This window comes from Hemicordylus capensis, chromosome 10 (genome assembly GCF_027244095.1).
Source record: "Hemicordylus capensis ecotype Gifberg chromosome 10, rHemCap1.1.pri, whole genome shotgun sequence".
NCBI classification, from domain to species: domain Eukaryota; kingdom Metazoa; phylum Chordata; class Lepidosauria; order Squamata; family Cordylidae; genus Hemicordylus; species Hemicordylus capensis.
In genome coordinates this window covers 29471309-29491570 of record NC_069666.1, presented here as the reverse complement: position 1 = coordinate 29491570, position 20262 = coordinate 29471309, and the positions used below count along the sequence as shown (strand labels likewise).

At 44.0% G+C, this 20262-nt stretch overlaps 1 protein-coding gene across 10 annotated transcripts in view; it reads left to right on the top strand.

Moving 5' to 3' along the window:
• TCF12 (transcription factor 12) overlaps positions 1 to 20262 on the top strand; it is a 158538-nt gene that overhangs the window by 51908 nt on the left and 86368 nt on the right. For 9 of the 10 annotated variants that reach the window (XM_053272098.1, XM_053272097.1, XM_053272093.1 and 6 more), the window contains one exon: positions 18937 to 19001. The exons of the other annotated variant lie outside the window; for it this stretch is intronic. In XM_053272098.1, coding sequence (XP_053128073.1) covers positions 18937 to 19001 — 65 coding nt within the window. The remainder of the gene's footprint in view (positions 1 to 18936; positions 19002 to 20262) is intronic. 10 annotated transcript variants of the gene reach the window in all.

The following is a 20262-nucleotide window of genomic DNA, read 5'->3' as shown; positions in this document are numbered from 1 at the left end:
ATGCTACATATCCTGGGGCTCAGGATAGCAGGGAAAATAGACCAAGGCATGCAGCATGCAACTGGGGGGTGGGGGTGGGAAGCTAGGCTATTAGGTATCATTGAAGGTAAGGGAGGAGCTACATTTAGGCAAGAGAGCCCCAGTGTTCTTTACTCTGCTGTTGAAGGATTGCAAAATTCAAAATGACTACTGGGGGGCTGTTGATGTATTCTGCTAAAATGGCCTATAACCCATCTTGAATTGCATTGTTTAGTGTGATGAATATAGTTAATGTTTTCTAATATTTGAGAACCAATATGGGTAAACAGATGCTTTAATTTGAATAAAGTAGCAAAAGAGCAAACTTCATGGTGGAACAGTGAGAACCAGTGGGACACTGCTATCCGTGGATATAAACTCTATAGAAAGTACAGGGAGGGGTGCCTTGGAGGTGGAGTAGCACTGTATGTTAAAGAAGGGATAGAATCTAACAAGCTAGAAAATCTAGGTGGACTGGAGTCCTCCACAGAAACCCTGTGGGTAACAATACAAGGCCTGAAAGGAAACGTGCTACTGGGGACCTGCTATTGCCCTCCGGATCAAAACACTGACAGTGACTGGGAGTTGCAGCAGGAAATCAGGAAGGCGTCAAGGAGAGGCAGGGCTGTAATCATGGGTGACTTAAATTACCCACACACAGACTGGGTAAATTCACAGTCAGGTCATGACAAAGAGGTCAGATTTCTAAATACGCTAAATGACTGTGTCCTAGAACAGTTGGTCTTGGAACCAACCAGAGCGAAGGCGACCTTGGACTTAATCCTGAGTGGCACCCAGGACTTGGTGCGTGATGTCATTGTCATCGACCCTTTAGGGAATAGTGACCATAGTGCCATCAAATCCAGCATACATGCGGGGAGAGAATCACCAAGGCAGTCTAACACAGACATTTTGAATTTCAGAAGAGGAAACTTTTCCAAAATGAGGAGTATGGTGAAAAGAAAGCTGAAAGGGAAAATCAGGAGAGTCACTTTGCTCCAGAGTGCATGGAGTTTACTCAAAACCACAATACTAGAAGCCCAGTTAGATTGTATACCCCAAAGGGGGAAAGGTACCACTAAGTCCAGGAAGATGCCAGCATGGCTAACGGGTAATGTCAAGGAAGCCATAAAAGGGAAGAAGACCTCTTTCCGAAATTGGAAGGCCTGTCCAAATGAAGAGAACAGAAAGGAACACAAACTCTGGCAAAAGAAATGCAGGGTGACAATAAGGGAGGCAAAAAGAGAGTTTGAGGAACATTTAGCTAAAAGTATCAAGGGGAATAACAAAAACATCTTTAAATACATCAGAAGGGAGGCGGTTGGACTGTTAGACAATGACGGAGTGAAAGGGATTATTAAGGAGAATATGGAGGTTGCAGAGAAGCTAAATGAGTTCTTTGCGTCCGTCTTCATGGCAGAGGATACTGAGCGTATACCTGTTCTTGAACCAGGTTTTTCGGGGATGGAGACTAAAGAACTTAGTCAGATAGAAGTGACAAGAGATACTGTCTGGAAAAACTGAAAAATAGCAAATTGCCAGGGCCAGATGGCATCCATCCAAGAGTCCTCAAAGAACTCAAATGTGGAATTGCCGACCTCCTTGCTAAAATATATAACTTATGCCTGCAATCACGCTCTGTACCAGAGGACTGGAAAGTAGCAAATGTAACACCGATTTTCAAAAAGGGAACCGGGGTGATCCGGGAAATTACAGGCCGGTTGGAAGTTCCTCATCAAAGACTCTTGAGGAAACTTAGCAGTCATGGGATAAGGGGCAAGTACATGTGTGGATTGCTAACTGGTTGAAAGACAGGAAACAGAGGGTAGGTATAAATGGAGAGTTTTCACAATGGAGGGAAGTAAGAAGTGGGGTCCTCCAGGGATCTGTACTGGGACCGGTGCTTCTTAATTTAGTCATAAATGATCTAAAAGTAGGGGTAAGCAGCGAGGTGGCTAAATTTGCAGATGATACCAAACTCTTCCGGGTAGTGAAATACAAAACAGATTGTGAGGAGCTCCAAAAGGATCTCTCCAAAATGGGGGAGTGGGCGACAAAGTGGCAAATGTGATTCAGTGTTGGTAAGTGTAAAGTGATGCACATTGGGACAGAAAACCCCAACTTCAAGTATATGCTGATCTGAGCTGTCGGTGACTGTCCAGGAGAGGGATCTTGGGGTTGTGGTGGACAGCTCATTAAAAGTGTCAACTCAGTGTGTGGCAGCTGTGAAAAAGGCCAATTCCACGCTAAGGATCATTAGGAAGGGGATTGAAAATAAATGTGCTAATATTATGATACCCTTATACAAAATTATGGTGCGTCCACACCTGGAGTAGTGTACAATTCTGGTCATCACATCCAAAAAAGGACATTGTAGAACTGGAAAAGGTGCAGAAGAGGGCAACCAAGATGATCAGGGGGCTGGAGCACCTTCCTTATGAGGCAAGGCTACAACACTTGAGGCTATTTTGTTTAGAGAAAAGACAACTGCGGGGAGACATGATAGAGGTCTATAAAATCATGCATGGTGTGGAGAAAGTGGATAGAGAGAAATTCTTCTCCCTCTCCCATAACTCTAGAAGCAGGGGTCATCCCATGAAATTGATTGCCAGGAAATCTAAGACCAGCAAGTGGAAGTATTTTTTTCACATAACGCATAATCAACTTGTGGAATTCTCTGCCACAAGATGTGGTGACAGCCAACAACCTGGAACGCTTCAAGAGGGGTTTGGATAACTTCATGGAGGTTATAGTTGGAGGACTATAGGCCACCTCCAGCCTCAAAGGCAGTATGCTTCTGATTACCAGTTGCAGGGGAGTAACAGCAGGAGAGAGGGCCTGCCCTCAACTCCTGCCTGTGGGCTTCCAGCGACATCTGGTGGGCCACTGTGTGAACAGGATGCTGGACTAGATGGGCTTCCTTGGGCCTGATCCAGCCGGGCTGTTCTTACGTTCTTATGTTCTTAATGGCTGAATGTAGAGCAGATTGCAAGACATTCCCGAAGGAGCTTAGACCGTTGGGACCCAGTGCTGGCAAATGACAGGAAAGCTGCAGATTGGTGCACAGTGAACACAGCACTAGCTGTGATTGCTCTCAAAAGATCTGGGGGGGGGGGGTGTGTGGATTGTTCCCTGAAAATTTCCATACAATTTGGTGTTGAGAGTTGTTAGCACTACAAAAAAGGCAAGCTTGAGCATAGCTAAGGAAATCTTTAGGAAAAGAATAAGGAAATTGCCGAAAATGTAGTAGTGAGAGGCACCAGAAGACTGGACAACTACAAGTACAACAATTTATATCCCGCTCTTCAACCAAAGTTCTCAAAGCAGTTTACATAGAAAAATAAATAATACATAAATAAATAAGATGGTCCCCTGACCCCAAAGGGCTCACAATCTACAAAGAAACTGAAGGTAGACACCAACAGCAGCCACTGGAGGGATGCTGTGCTGGGGTTGGAGAGGGCCAGTTGCTGCCCCCCTGCAAAGGTGCCTCTGCTCGGTTAGGAGGGGTTGTCTCACTAGCCGTTAAGACAGCAAAAACAGTCTTGTAGCATCTTCAAGACGAACACATTTATTTTGACATAAGAGACCCAATGTTCAACATGACGGACAGATAAAACATTTATCTCTTGAATTTTTTTTAAAAATAGTCAGAGTGCGATGGTGTGTGCTTGTACAAGAGGATACCTCTAGTGCAATGTACCAACGTACATTGCACGTCCCCCGCCGCCACCTCCTTGTGGGAGTTCCCTGAGCCGCTTGTCAAATCTTTGCTGAGGGTTGTGGGACATGTGGCAAGTGCATGGCCTATGGTGTGGGAGGCTGCATGGGGAGATGGCTGGGGACTGCCAGTGGAGGCACCACTCTGCTAGTCTCTTTGGGATATCCTGGCCCCCAGTGATGGTTTTTGGTGGTTGCTCAGGCAGGTTCAATGGGGAGGAAGGGTGGGGCCGGGGCCGGGGATGCCTTGTGCTACTGCATATGGGTGGCAAGAATGTAGGCATTTCAGTATCATCTTGGAACCCTTGCTCTTCCTGCAGTTGCTACCTAAATCACTGGCCCCAAATGCCAGCTAAGGAGAGCTTCAGTGGTTACTCTCAGAGTTTTGTGACAGATTTGGAAAGAGGAGGATACCAGTGAGTTTCATGCTTGAATGGGGGTCTGAACCTGGGTCTCCCAAGTCCTAGTCTGACACTTTAGCCATGGCATCTAGCTGGTGCTCTGTATGTGTTGGACAGGAAAGTAGATTATTATGGAAGACCCAAGGAGAAAAACAACTTCTGTTGGGATTATTATTCTACATACAACTCGCAATCTCTCTCTCCCACTTCCATCTTTTTGCCCCAGAAATGACTAGTATGAGTGTGAGATGCCCGCGGAAGGAACATGAATTCTGTCAGTCTACCATTAAAAACATTACTGTGATTTGGGGCAGAAGCACCGCATCAGCATAAATGCCGCACTGAAGGGAAAAGGCTGGATTTCCCCCCAAAGAAACACCATAAACGCTGCAGCTAAACCAATTAAATACAGCCAAGTAAAGGCAGGGGAGGAACTCTGTTGCTTCCAGGCTCTCTCCGGTGTGGAGTCTCTCATCAGTCGAAGGGCCCTGCTGTACTGCCTCCACGCCTCCTCAGTGGGGAAGGCCAAGGCCGGGCTGGCTGGCTTGCTGCTGCCGCCTCCGCTGCTGCCTTCCTTTCCCCCAGCTTGCTTCTCTTCTGCCCCCCCCCCCCCCGCCCTCCATGGGCTGTGGTGCCACCCTAAAATGGACTGCAGAGCCTGGCCTCGCTGAAGTGTTGTCCTTGCGCCCCAGTGTCCGTCTCCACGGCTGCCGCCTCTTCTTCTTCTGCCTCCTCTTCCTCGGCAGCCTCCTTTCCTTTGCCTCGATTTGCGAGTAAATGCAGCATCCGGGGTAAATGCCACAGGTGCCTTTACACAGTTTTTAAAAATGTGCCAGCTGCGGCATTTCTACCCCAAATTACAGAAAGTTGTCAAATGTTTTAAGGCTAGCTTATTCGTTGCAGTATATTTTTCTGGGGTGTGTCTGTCTGTGTACATGCTCCTTTGATCTCTGCTAGCTTGGTATTGTTTAATGGCTTCTTTTGTGTTAAGAGAATAGCATCATATGTGGTCTTTGCTGCTAAATGAGTAATGCTGTCTGTCATTGATCTTGAGCTGAGCAGAAAATCCTTGGGGCAGCAGTTATCCGCTTCAGGTTGTTTCAGTCTCCTCCACGTGATACAGCTTCAAGTCAGCGACTTCTTTATAAACAGCACTCATATTAATATGCACAATGTGAAACACTTTCAATAGAAGAAGGTTATTAGAATGCTGGTTTGTATCCTCCAGTGAATGAAATGATGTGTGATTATGAAGTCATCAGGCATGGACCAGAGAGACTCCAGAGAGCCTCCCCCCCGCCAGTCCTTAGGGTGCCATTGATTGGGGACCATGTGTTTGTGCCCGATAGACTGTGAAATGGTGTGTTGCTTCACGGCTGTGTTGCACCTGCGCCCCACCGAGGTGATGGATTGGTTTGGTCATGTGGAATGTCCCCATCTGGTCGGCAGTAATGTCCCCCCCCCCGCCCCGGTCCCACTCTGTTTCCTGCAAATAGCAAGCACTGACTGAATAACTATAGCAAGCAGTTGAAAAAGGCTAAGCAGGATGTTCCTTTAAAAATAGGATTCCAAGCTATGCTTTCTCTACTCCATGTATTTTATAAAACTAGGAACTTGGTACCCTATGCGTGCACTGACTAGAAGGCTGAGTGATCCTTCAAATAACAGTTGACACCCAAAAAGAATTTAAGCCAGCTGTGTCAGGGATAATATAGATTCTGCCTCCCTCCCGCCATATACTGCATCAAATATCAGATATAGTATTCTTAACCTCATTTAAAATTTTCAAAGTGATCTTAACTATTTTGAAATTTAAATGATGAAAATATATTGTGTGGGTTTTTGTTTTTTTAAAAAAAGAATTCTTTAGTGATATTGGGTGGTCCTGTTTCATCCATCCATCCATTCATTCAATTTCTATACTGCCCTTCCAAAAATGGCTCAGGGTGGTTTAGACAGAGAAATAATCAGATGGCTTCCTGTCCCCAAAGGGCTCACAATCTAAAAGGAAACATAAGACAGACACCAGCAACAGTCACTGGGGGGCGGGGTGCTGTGCGGGGGCTGGAGAGGGCCAGTTAACTCTTCCCCTGCTCAGTAAAGAGAATCACCATGTTAAAAGGTGCCTCTTGCCCAGTTAGCTGGGAATATTTGATATTTTTAAATCTCTGATATTTTTAATCTCAGTTTTTTCATAATTGATCTATTCATTCCACTTAATGACTAATTGCATATCGGACCACTTCATCAGCAGTATTCATCATTGTAGAATGTAATGATGACATTTTCAACAAAGGAAAAAATAAATATGCAAATAAGAACCCATTAACATTTGCATGAGCTGTTTGAATAATCGCATTGCTGACAAGGCTGTAATTAACCGAAATTGATGCTGTGTTCAGGATTTGCTGGTGTGTTTTCTCAGTGCTTTATTGTTGCTACTCTGGGGGCTGGAGTGTAGTTCTGCTCTTCCCTGAGCCTCATCTCTGACTTGATGTGATGGGTTGTGCCAGGTACCAGAGGCTTTGGGGAGTTCTTAATTCATCTATGACCTACCCCCAATGCATATAAAGACACTTGATTCAAATTTCCTTAGTTCTAATGAAGCACTGCTGGACTTCTGTGGTTATGCAATGACTATAGGGGGAAAGGAAGTATCAGAATTAGAAAATATTCATGTTTAACAGCATTGTTACAAGTGCAGAAATTTTTTGTTTAGCAGAATAATGGTGTCAGAGGTTTGATTTTGCCATAACTGAAAAGCAGTTGCTTAGGGAAATAATAAAATGTACAGCCACTTCATAGCCCTTTTCACTTATATTTTCTCGTTTTTTGTGCTGTGTGCATTGCTTTTGCCAGGGATATTAAGTGAAGTGCTCAAAACGCAATAAAGCTGTTTATGTCAGGTTTTTTGGGATGACTGCAAATGCTGATGATAACAGGTTTAAGGGATTTTCTTTGTTGAATATGTATCCATGCCATATGGTTCAACATGGAACATTAGCTTGACAGGGATAATAGATTGTGGTATATGGAGACTATTGTGCCTGCAGCTTTACTGTTACTCATTTTGATTGGGGACCAAAATTTCTAGTCCAGAATGCAGTTAACATTCAGATGGATTTACTTGACACGTGAATTACATTTCTAATTTTCACTCTGGAATCGGAACACATTCTCTAGATTTTACAGAAACCCCAGTAGTAAACAAGAAATTGCATGAATGCCAAGATAAAAATATGCCTACAGAATGGTGGGCTGGTTCTGATCTATTGTGGCACCCTATGAGCAGTCTTAGTGCTTGTGCTCTCCCTCCTCTCTCGCTTGTTTCTGATTTAATAGCAAGCCACTTATTTCTACCCCACTTTTAGTGTGTGAAGATTGGGAGCCAATCTGCAAAAAGGTTGGTGTTTGGGGTAGTCTCTTCTGGTCCCTGGTAGCTGATGTCCTAGACTTGGTTCAGGCTCTGTGCCTTTTGTTTATTTACTTGCAATGATATACCATCCCCTATACAAATCTGGGTGATTTACAGACTAAAACACAAACAGTTAAAACATTATATCATGCAAAAGAATTTAAAATCAATAAAACTTTAAAACATTATGAACTAAAAGCTTGATAAAATAGGTGCATTTTCAGATGTTGCTTAAAAACCACCAGGCATGGGGAGGTTCTGATTTTGTTTTGGAGCTTGTTCCAGAGCCCTAGGGCAACTCTAGAGAAAGCTTGCTTTTGGGCCACCACCAAATGAGCTGGTTGTAACCACAACTGGACATCTCCCGATTATCTTCATAGGCAGCAGTGTTCATGAAGAAGAAGGTGCTTCTTCCAGTGGGGAAAGTGCCACCCAGCCACCAAATAGCCATATTTCCTCCCTCAACAGAGTTGGAAATCTCCACCAGTATAAACTTCCATCCAAACAGGCTTTGCACAAAAGGTCAGCAAACTGTGGGTTGGTGCTGTGCTAGAAGTGGAGGAGGAGGAGTGCTGATGCAGGCCTCCTTGAGGTTCCCATCCTCTAGTCGTGGTTTCTGTTTGAATTAGTCTATGTGTATCCAAACTTAATTACTGGAGAAGCAGATTCCTGGAAGCAGCAGAAGTTTCTCAGTATGGTTAAAATCCTCCAAGTACTGCTGGGGAGCACCTGCTATTAATTAACAAGGCTTGCCCCAAAATTTTGGTCTAATAAATGGAGGTGCTACAGAAGGTCCGTGGAGGTTTTCTCTTGCATGCTGAAGCTGGACCGTTGTTGTCATTTTAAAAAATGCTGCTTCTGATAATCTCAAGATACAAATGCTCCTGTGTGTGTGTGTGTATGTGTGTAGGCAATTTCATGGGAGCATATTGTAAAAATTCCAGTGAATTCTTCATGTCATAAGTTGGTATGGGTTGGTGCTTTGCTTGGTGATGAGGAAGACTGTCGGCTATTAGACAATCACTGGAGGCTTCAACACAACATTTGCTGCTGATGTTTTACAAAGGTGTCTGGCTGTGGCCCACAGGTAGGAAGTCTAATGTAGCTCACGTCAGGCAAGCTCTCAGGAGTGCAGAGGTCTAAATAGCATGTTGTTGGTGCTGCTACATCTAGCTAGTAAAAATCAAATCTAGTAATGCACTCAAATGGCGCTTGGTGAAAACTCTGTTGGATGGCAGTCATCATCTTGTTTCCAACAATTACCACTTATTTCCTGGAAGCTTGCAAGCAGGATATGAAGGCCACAACCCTTAGCAATTGGTATTGAGTTCCACTTATTCTGAGCTTGGATATTCCATCACCATGACCAGCAGCCATGGATGGGCCTTGCTGTCCATGACTTGGACTCATTCCATTTTTAAACTATCTGAGCAAGTGGCTTTCACATCTTCTGGCAGGGTGTTTTGTGAGTGTGTGGCTTTCAATTAAACCATGCAATGATAAGAGGGGAACACCCTCAGATTGGCAAATGGCAGAGCAACAAATCTGGAGGAATTGCAGTTAACTCACAGATGTATCACAAGAGAAATAATACACAGTTCACTGTAGGTTATCCATGGCAAATGATTTGCTTGGCTCCTTGAGACATGAAGAGGGAGTGCAACTATTATTATTATTATTACAACAACAACAACAACCCCCAGTGAGGCACTACCTTGGCGTGGTTGTGGGGCTTGTGTGCTCTGATGAAGGTGAGAGCTATGCCAGAGGTCCAACCATACTGGACAGGTCTCACCAGAGGAGCAAGACAAAGAGTGCCTCTCCCATCAACAATATGGTGAGACGTAACTTTAATAAATCTATACCGGATCGGTCGTCGCCTGGGTCAACAAGGACCGCGCCAGATGCTATAGTCCCTGGACATCTGGTGGCAAGTGGGCAACAGGACTCAGGATCTTCAGTTGAGCAACCAGGGCTGGAGACAGCAAAGTTACTGGAAGAAACGTCGCTTAACCGAAAAAAATATACGAAAAATGCCAACAAGGAAATAATCTGCTATTACAAGTCTAGTCCAACTAGAAGAGGTTATTTAAAAAGAATGTACCAAATTTGGAAAGAGAAGCATCCAGACACAGAAATAACAGAACAAAGGCTAGCAGACCAGAGAAGATTCATAATAAGAAATAAAGTATTCACAGGAGTTGAGCTAGAAGAACTGCAAAGAGCAACACAGGCTCAAGATATGGAAGAAGAATTATCACCAATTGAAGAAGTTGCTCAGGCGCAGGTGGAGGAGGTGTTGGAAATTGAGGATGCCACTGTTGCTGAACTGTTTCAAAATCAAAACCAGGCAACCTCCCCTTTGCCTTCACCTCAAAAACCCGAATGCCGTTTAACAGAAAAGCAACAAGAACTAAAGCAAAAAATAACTGAGCACATGAACCAAACATCCACCAGGGTTCGACTTCCAGCTCTAAAAACAGTTGCCAAAAACCAACTTGCTCAGGCATTAAAAGATGTCAGTGCTGCACTTGCAGAAATAACAACCAATAATTTGCAAGAAACAAACCAACTAATGTACAGTGCAGCAACAATAACAACACAAGAGCTCGGATATAAGATCAGTGGACCTGTAAAAAAAGAAAGCAGTACATCACCTAAATGGAAGATTAGATTAGAAAATAAAATCTCCAGGCTTAGATCAGATGCTAGTAAATTGAAAAATATGAAAGACAAGAAGTGAAGAAAGTATAAAGAAGAAACAGTGCATTTGGGGGGAAATTATGGGACAATCCAATAGATTATAATAAAAAAGCAGGCTGGAGGAAAGAGGTCAAAAAATGTAACCAACAAATGCAAGATCTAATAATAACACCAGAATTAATAAGTGAAAGAGCAAAGAAAATTAAAAATTGGACTGCGCCAGGCGACAATGAACTGCATGGCTTTTGGCTTAAACACCTAACAAGCCTTCATAAACAACTATCAAAACAGTTCAATCACATTTTGCAAGGAGGTGATATTGAACAATGGCTAACAACTGGGAAAACCCATCTCATCATGAAAGACCCAGCAAAAGGTGCAGTTCCAAGTAATTATAGACCGATAACCTGCCTGCCAACCATGTTCAAATTATTAACTGGAATAATAGCAGATGAAGTGATGCAACACTTATTAACTAACAAACAGCTTCCAGTTGAACAGAAAGGAAATTGCCCGAACACCAGAGGCACAAAAGACCAGCTGCTGATTGACAAAATGATTTTAGAAAACTGCAAGAGAAGAAAAACAAATCTAAGTGTTGCATGGATTGACTACAAGAAAGCCTTCGATTCATTGCCTCACACATGGATACTAAAATGTTTAGAAACAACGGGTGTCAGCAAAAACATTCAGATATTTATTAAAAAAGCAATGAGCAGGTGGAGTACACAGTTAACAATCAATGGCGAGGCACTTGGACAGGTTAGCATTAGAAGAGGCATTTTCCAAGGGGACTCACTATCCCCTCTATTGTTTGTAATCGCCATGACCCCACTTTCACAAATACTCAACAAAACAGGCCTCGGATACCAAACATCTAAAACATCAAGTCAAACCAACCATCTGCTGAACATGGATGATCTGAAGTTGTATGGAAAGTCCCAGTCAGAAATCGAATCACTGCTAAACACTGTCCGTATATTCAGTAGCGATATAGCAATGGAGTTTGGACTAGACAAGTGTGCTGCATTAAGAATGAAAAGAGGAAAAAGAACAAAAACAGAAGGAATAGAACTGCCCAATGGAAGCAAGATCAAGAACCTGGAAGAGAAAGAACGTTACAAATATTTGGGCATTCTCCAGGCTGATAACATCGCACACACTGAAGTTAAAAGAAAAATTGGAAGTGAATACATCAGGAGAGTTAGAAAAATCCTAAAGTCAAAACTCAATGGCGGGAACACCATACAAGCCATAAACACCTGGGCTATACCTGTTCTCAGATACACTGCAGGAATTATAGACTGGACCCAGGCAGAGCTAGAGACGCTAGATCGTAAGACCAGGAAAATCATGACCATCAATCATGCTCTGCACCCCCACAGTGATATAGATAGGTTCTACCTACCTCGCAGCTCAGGTGGAAGAGGAATGCTGCAAGTCCATCAAACAGTAGAGGAGGAGAAAAGAGGCCTTGAAGAATATATCAAGGACAGTGAAGAAGATGCACTTCAAATGGTCAAAAACGAGAAACTATTCAACACCAATGAAAGAAAGCAGGCCTACAAGAAAGAACAAGTCAAGAACCGAGCAGAAAAATGGAAAAATAAGCCACTGCATGGGCAATACTTGCACAATATAAGTGGAAAATCAGACATCACCAAGACCTGGCAATGGCTTAAGAATGGCAACTTGAAGAAAGAAACAGAGGGTTTAATACTGGCTGCACAAGAACAGGAACTAAGAACAAATGCAATAAGAGCCAAAGTCGAAAAATCCACAACAAACAGCAAGTGCCGCCTTTGTAAAGAAGCAGATGAAACAGTGGACCACCTGATCAGCTGTTGTAAGAAGATCGCACAGACTGACTACAAACAAAGGCATGACAAGGTAGCAGGGATGATACACTGGAACATCTGCAAAAAATACAAGCTACCTGCAGCCAAGAATTGGTGGGACCATAAAATTGAAAAAGTTGAAGAAAATGAAGATGCAAAAATATTATGGGACTTCCGACTACAAACAGACAAACATCTGCCACACAACACACCAGATATATCTGTAGTCGAGAAGAAAGAAAAAGAAGTCAAAATAATCGACATAGCAATACTAGGGGATAGCAGAATAGAAGAAAAAGAAATAGAAAAAATCACCAAATACAAAGATCTACAAATTGAAATTGAAAGGCTGTGGCAGAAAAAGACCAAAATAATCCCAGTGGTAATTGGCGCCCTGGGGGCAGTTGACCCGGGCGACGACCGATCCGGTATAGATTTATTAAAGTTACGTCTCACCATATTGTTGATGGGAGAGGCACTCTTTGTCTGGCTCCTCTGGTGAGACCTGTCCAGTATGGTTGGACCTCTGGCATAGCTCTCACCTTCCTCAGAGCACACAAGCCCCACAACCACGCCAAGGTAGTGCCTCACTGGGGGATATGAAAGGCTGTGGCAGAAAAAGACCCAAATAATCCCAGTGGTAATTGGTGCCCTGGGTGCAGTTCCAAAAGACCTTGAAGAGCACCTCAACACCATCGGGGCCACAGAAATCACCATCAGCCCATTACAAAAAGCAGCTTTACTGGGAACAGCCTATATTCTGCGACAATATCTATAACAATTGACAATAAAATTCAGCCATCCCAGGTCCTTGGGAAGGACTCGATGTCTGGATAAAACAAACCAGTCAATAACACCTGTCTGACTGTGTAAACAAGAGATAATAATAATTCGATTTTTATACTGCACTTCCAAAAATGGCTCAGGGCGGTTTATACAGAGAAATAACAAATAAATAAGAAGATGGATCCCTGTCCCCAAAGGGCTCACAATCTAAAAAGAAACACAAGATAGACACCAGCAACAGTCACTGGAGGTACTGTGTGGGAGGTGACCTCTGAACTTTCAGATAAAGAGAAATGGAATGCTGTTTATTTTGTAAAATCATCACATAGAAAAGTAACAAACACACTACTGAAAGGTCAGCAAAAGGAGGCGATTCCAGTAACAATGTGCTTACAGCCATAATTATTTTTATTAAGCTGTGCAAAATAATTATACCTTAGCTATAGTTAACATTCTGTATATATTTAGTAACTGCGTATAAACTGCAGTCATCCACGAACAGGACCACCTGGGAGGAGACTGTAATTAAAGTGATAATAGGCCCAACGAGAAGAGTCGCAGGCCCAAGGGGACAGGAGCCTCTCTTGCAATATTCATACAGTTGGGAAGAACTAAGTTGCTTAAGCTGCAACATGGAGCAGAAATAAAAACAAGTGAGTTGTCAACAATAAACACTGCTTACCTTGTATTCTGCCTCTTTGCTATATATTCAGCATGTCCTGTATGCTGGCTAGGAAAAGAGCTATCCATATTTCAGATGTGAGGATTGGAAACCAGAGCCATTTCAGACATTCAGGAGGCAAGTGAGACTCCCAGGTGCTCAGGGTCTGTCCAGCCTTGCTTTTAGTGATCTTTGGTGGGTGAAGATGGTGGCACAAGGGAAGCGGGGTCTCTTCCCCACCCCGCAGCAACGGAACTTGGGAAGAGAGATGGATCTGGGTCTCTCCCTCGGCCTACATGGAGCTTTATGGAGGAGGAGAGGACAGGTTGCTGCTCAGAGGGACTGACAGTCTGGTCTTGACACGAGAGATTATGACAGGATCAGGAAGGGAATGGAGACAAGGCGGACAGAGAGGGAAGGGGCACCTTTTCTTGCTGCACTTGGCCTCTCTGAAGTTAAACTTTTAAAAGACTGAAGTTAAAATTACAGAACATTCAAGGACCCTCCAAACCCAACATCCAGAACATGCATTAGCTTTTCATTGTATAACGATGACTGCAAATGAAAGCATAATTGCCTGTGAAATGTTCAGTCATTCTTGAGTGGAAAAACTTGAGATGTATGTTTGGGGGAGGTATACAAATATGATAAGTAAATATTTAAAAGTGAAATGGAATTTTTAGACTGTGTTCCAAATTTTTCACAATTCTTGAACTCTTGTAATTTCTTCAGCTGATTGAAGGATAGGTATTGGGAAATTCAAGAATGTGTGCTGAATTTCTATTACTTGGATTTCCATTAAATTTAAAAGACTGCAGAGTCAGCATCAGGGTAGTTTAACAGACAATACACATGGCTCTTTAATTTATACTAACATAGCTCTCTTCAAAAAGATTTAATGCTACGCTGTTACATGCAGGATAAGATCAAGGCTGCTCTGTTCCTTGGGGTATTCATAATTTTGGCAGTGCAGTGACTTCCTTAACATCTTGTAGTCCCGAGATATACAGCTTTCCATAACTGGAGAGCACTTTCAAAACAAACATGCATCTTATTTTGCCACCTGATGTTTGCTCTCTTCCATTCTACCTGTACACCAGCTATGAATGCCTCTTCAGCAGAGATTTGCATATTGCCCAGCTGTCTATTTAGTTTTAATGCATTTTGAATAAAGCCTACTTACTCTGTTCATAAATGATCTGGAGTCAGGGCTGAGTAGTGAAACATGTAGGTAACTCCAGATTATTCAGGATGACAAGGACTCGCGAAGCCATTTAGTCTCTTACCAGACGTTGGAACAGAGATCTTGGTTGTCCTTGTAGAAACGTGGCAGGATCCCTTCCTGTTCATTGATAGGCCAGCAAGCAGCTCCATCCCGCTTTCTGTGTAGGTGTGATGTTAAGGGATTTACTTTGGTCTGATGGTGCTGATTGATGTAGAATTGTACAAAGTCCAGGTTCTGAAAAACTGTTAATCAGATAGTCAGTTTGGGGTAATAATTCTTGCTGCGGTGGGCTGGGCATTCCACAGTGCAGGGGCTGTGGTCAAGGCCCTGGTGCCCCCCCCCCCCCGCACTTCAGACAGCAGGGGGCCATCAGTTTGGATTATGTGTTTCTGTTGTGTATGACAATCTGCTTTCCATTCCGCAGGACTGCCGGTCATTCCTCCAGTTGTCATCATAATTACCCTTGTCAGACAATTAACAAAGTTCTACAAAATCTTAACACTGAGTATAATTTACCTAAATGTAGAATATCTATGCAAGTTAAACATATTTGCATACAGTTTGCAACACTGGGTAACTTTTAATGTAATGGCATTTATTCTGTGACCACACTAGAGGTTAAATTCCACCATCTGAATGAAAACTTCTCAGGATCTCTTTTATAACTAAAACACAAAGGTAGTTTACATTACAAGCATCTTTGTGTATAAATATTATTAATATGTAGTTAATGCACATGTAACACAGATTTAGATTATTCTTTTCATTGGCAGAGAATTTCCTTGAGTTTCCAACAAGATTACTAATTTACAACCTGATCCCACTGGTATGACCACCTGCAATTCAGCGAGGTGCTGGTGCGAGGTCCACGCACAGCAAGTCCAAGGAGGATGCTCAGCACGCTTTCTGTCTTCGCTGCATGCCTGAGCGTTTGTCAGGCTGCTGCTGTCAAGCATGGTTCTGTGCCTCAGAGCTGGGTAGCAGCATTCTTTTCCTCTCTGGTGTGTGTCTGGCTTCTCTAGTTTCTAACTAATGGTGTAGCTTTCAAGAATGTTTTGCTTTCGGGTGGAGTTATTCATCAGGCTGTAAAAGTCCTCTGCATTTAAAAAGACTGAGGTCTTTTCCAGTTTGCTGGGTAAACGCTTTGTGTGCAACTTGCATAATGGTCTTGTTTATCTCCTGACATGCACTGAGGTTTGAATTATCCTCATTTCAGGATTTATTCCTTCGTCATTGTATATCACGCAGCATCATAGTCATGGGCAAGCTGCCTGTTGTGTCGCTAAGAGGAGCTCGCTGACACGTGGAAGCAGACCCGACTCTCGCTCCCCAACGCACACAGCCCACTCCGCCTGTTTCTAGCGTCTCAGCTGACTCTACATCCCTCTTCGGCAACTGGGAGTCCAGGCAGTGTCTCTTGGGGGCCAGATAGGGCTAGTTGTTTCTGACTCTGGAGAGATTACTGTGCTGTGAGCACTTGGAAAGGGCAACCAACTTAATTTCCCAATTATGGAGAACTAATTTGGTACCTTGAACATTTTTGCTTTAAGGTGTTCCCTGGACACATTGTAGGGATGTTTCCGTTTTCTTGGTATGCTTGCAGCAGTGATATCAGTACACTTCTTAGAGAGCGTGTCTTGACAGACGTGTGTGTGTGTGTGTATGGCTTTAGTCGCTGTAAGCCAGCATGTTACAGTATTTGAAACCTCTTGAGAGTAGTTCAGAGGCTTACTAGCAAAGTGCCTATTATGACAGGTGAAACCTGTGTGGTGTGGAGGGGCAGTGGTGTCCTGCCAGGAGGGAGGTGGGGAAGGCCCACCTGATGGTTTGATTTGCATAAAGCTGCTCCCCAGTGGCATGGGACTGCACCACAGCGAAGCAGTTCCTGTGCAGGGTGTGTGTGTGTGTGTGTGTGTGTGTGTGTGTGTAGTCAGGAGCCTGTGTTGTCTGACCCACTGAGATGACATTTGCATAGCTGTGCTTGAAGGCATCACATTACAGTGCTGAGGTTATACTGTATACCCAGTGGGTTGGAGGATTGTTTCACTGTTGGATAAACTGTTCTGAATAAAGTCAAGTGATACACTTGGTTTGTTTTGCCTCTTCTTAAGCAGAAACCAGCTTTGTTCTGGGCTGGTCCAGGAATCTATTTAGCATCTCTGAACTGGTTCTGTTGCCATTTCTTCCCCTCTGTAAAGTGAAGACTTCCTAGAATTCCTGACACGGTGTGGTGATGGGTCCAGCTGTCTAGGCTCTCCTTGGAGCTCCTGTTACCACACTTGGACGAGTGCCCTGTACCTGTGTGCCCCTTGGCTGTATGGCCGTGGCTGGAAGACCAGCTCATTTGGAAGGAGCTTCTGCTTGGAAGCTGGGGCGGGTGTGTGGGCGGATTCCTCAAGTGCTAGGGGGCTGCTCCTCCTTCCTCACCAGCTCTGACCAGTTGAGGATCAACACAGTGTCCAGAGAGAAAAGCAGGGGATGATAGAGGCTGCTCGTGGGAGGGGAAAGCAAAAATAAAAGGAGCGAGGAGAAGGAAGTGGGGGGAGAGAGAGAGAGAGAGAGAGAGAGAGTTTTGTACCTGGTCATCTGAAGACCATGAGAGGGAAGGGCATGTCTTGATGAGATCCAGGTTTCACCCTGTAGGGGGAGGAGAGGGCCCCCCAAGGCTGCTGGGTCAGCACCTTAAGCCAGTGGTCCAAAGCAAGTTCGGAGAGAGCACCAAGCTGGGGAGTGCCACAAGTCGGCCCCTGTGTGGCTGGGAGCTTCCTGGGCAGTGCTGGAGCAGCCCCCCCCCCGAATTGTAGTGAGTTACAGGCAAGGGAGTCTCCTGAGTGGACAGTGTCCAGGGGCTTAAAAGTGGGGTGCAAATGTGTTGGCAACTTGCTACTATGGCTTTATGTAATCACCATTCTTACTTTATGCTTTGTCTATGTCTATGACCGTAATAAAGATTGAGTGATTGATTGATTTGGCAGCTTGAGAGTTAGGTGGGTGATGGGAGCCCCGGGCGGCAGCAGGGCACCAGGCATGGCCGTTCCGTCAGTGGCTGGGTCAAAGTAAAGTGGTGCTGTTGAGTCGGTTACTTCCCTGCTGTGCCATTAGGTGGCTTCAGTGGCTGGGAGTCTCTCGGATTGCATTAGGATGTGGTCTGCTGGGATTTCTTCTTGGCCCAAGACCCTTCCGTGCTGGGTTTGCACTTGAGCTTCAGCAAAGGGCAAGAGCCCTGGGTGTGGTCTCCTCCTTACCAGACTCAGAGCATGCTGCCCTTCCTTAAGTGATCATCTCGCTTGCCTGTAATGGAGACTGACCCTCAGCTTGGTACACTCGGCAGTTTTGCTAAGCTGAAGTGAAGGCGGTCGTGTGTGTTACCCCCCAGCTGGGGGGTGTTACAGCAGAGGCCAAGCAACTCTGTAAGCCCCACAAATGCAGGCTGATCATGGCTTATTATGGAGTCTGTGGAAAGGTAAACCTACCCCACCACCACTGGCAAAGTTTGAGGAATGCAGATTTCAGCTTCTCCTCTTCCAGCCTTTATAACCCTTACCGTTGTGGAAATATTTGCACTAAATCCTGCCTGGAATATTGCATACTTTAGTCAAAGTTGTTTATCATTTGGTGTAGGACTCTTTTATTTACAGGAAAGAAAATGCTGAGTCCGGTTAACCTGAAGAGCATGATTCATGCTGCTTCGAACAATTTTGCATGCTTGGTCTTTTATTTGCTTTGCCTGAAAGTTGTTGTGGGCAAATTACTTGAGCAGAAAATCGTTAACTTTCTTTTGCTTTTGAACAATGTCACCCCTGCTTTGCAAGCCAGTGATAGTGAACGATATGTCAGTCTTATTAAGTTCACAGGAACCTTCACTGTTACAAGAGGGAGAGATGAAATACTACTTTCTCCTTCATGCCTTTCAGTTTTAAGCAGACATTTATTTGTAAACAAGTTTGACTTCAGTACTGGATCAGCAAAAATAATCCCATAATTGCAAGACAGCAAAAGCTGGCATTTTTCATTGCACATTATGAAGTATATAAAATATTTAAAATATAAACACTTTTGTGAATTTCATTTTGTATACCCTTTTATATTCCTTTTTGCAGCTTAAAACTTATGAGGTTCTTAGCATGTCTGAAGTAGGTATTTCATTTTTTAAAAATTTTATTTTGTAGGGAAAACATCAGAAAGAAGTCCGTTTCCATTGTTTGGTCGAGACGCAGGACTTTCGGGCTGCCAGGTAAATGTTGCTGTTTGAAAACATTGTAGCAGCCACTAGAACTAACTGGAGTGAGTGAGTGAGTGAGTGTGTGTGTGTGTTTCTGAGCACACAGAGACGATGTAGTTGGCATGTGACAGCATCTGGGCATGCCCCTGTATTGGTTTGAAGCTAGTGTAGCACTCCCAAAATCTGCATCCTCCATTAAGCCCATGCGATGTTCCATATCCAGGCTTGGTGCTGTTGTGATGGTCTTGCTGTGGTTAGGGCACTGGCAGTGTTGTGAGGGCTTGCACTCCTCCTCCTCTACCCATGGAATATAGGATGACATCTGTATTGGTGCCAACCAATTTCCCTTGTGTATTTGTAGCAGTAGTGTGTTTAGAAGCAGATTCCCTGATAACCAGCATTTGCAAACTTCTTTCAAATCGTAGTTGTGAGGGCACTTCTTGTGGACATCAGCCATGGCTAATACTGACATAAGCTTAGCACTAGGTTGTAGTTAAAGCAGACCATGGGAAGGCAGTGGCATGTTTCTAGTTTCCCAAATATGGTTAGAAGACTGGGAAATGTTATACCTGCACTAGGCAAAAGTGAATGGAGAGCAGCCACTTGAGCCGCCATTTTTTGCACCACTATCTTATAAGGTAGACCTTAGTCTTCTAAGAGGGCAGCCTCAACCGTTTTCTCACCTCATTAGGAGTGGGGTGTGTCATAAAAGGGCTGGATAGGATGTCCAAAATACTCTGAGTTTGCTAGTCCATTTTAGTGAGGGGAGTGAGCTGGGACTGGTGCCATGTTGTACTTGTAGCATCTGCCAAAATCTGATTCTTCGGTCTCCTTGAATTGTAGCAGTAGTAATAGCCATTCTTTGCCACTGCTCTGTTGGGAAGAGCGATTTCAGGCTTGCAGAGTGATGCATGGTGTGGAGAGAGAAGTCTTTCTCCCTCTCTCCTAGCACTGGAACCCCTTCCCGTTTGGTTCTGAATGGTTTGCACAAAAGCTTGTCAATCTCATTCCCTTCCGACTATTTAAGGCTTGCTAAAATTCAGCAGGAGAGATCACATCAACAGGGAGACTGGCTGTTGTGATCGGCAGCTGTTCAGTGGGTGCCCCAGGAGCTGTGGGGCAAAGCAGCACTTGCTGATCACCAGTTGTCTAGAATGCTTAGAACATTGTTTGCTTTATAGCAGTATGAATTTCCCTATTTTCTAGACCTGTTAATTTGTTTATAAAGTTTATAAAAGAGAGGCTGAAGCAGTATTAAATTTGTAGTGAATCG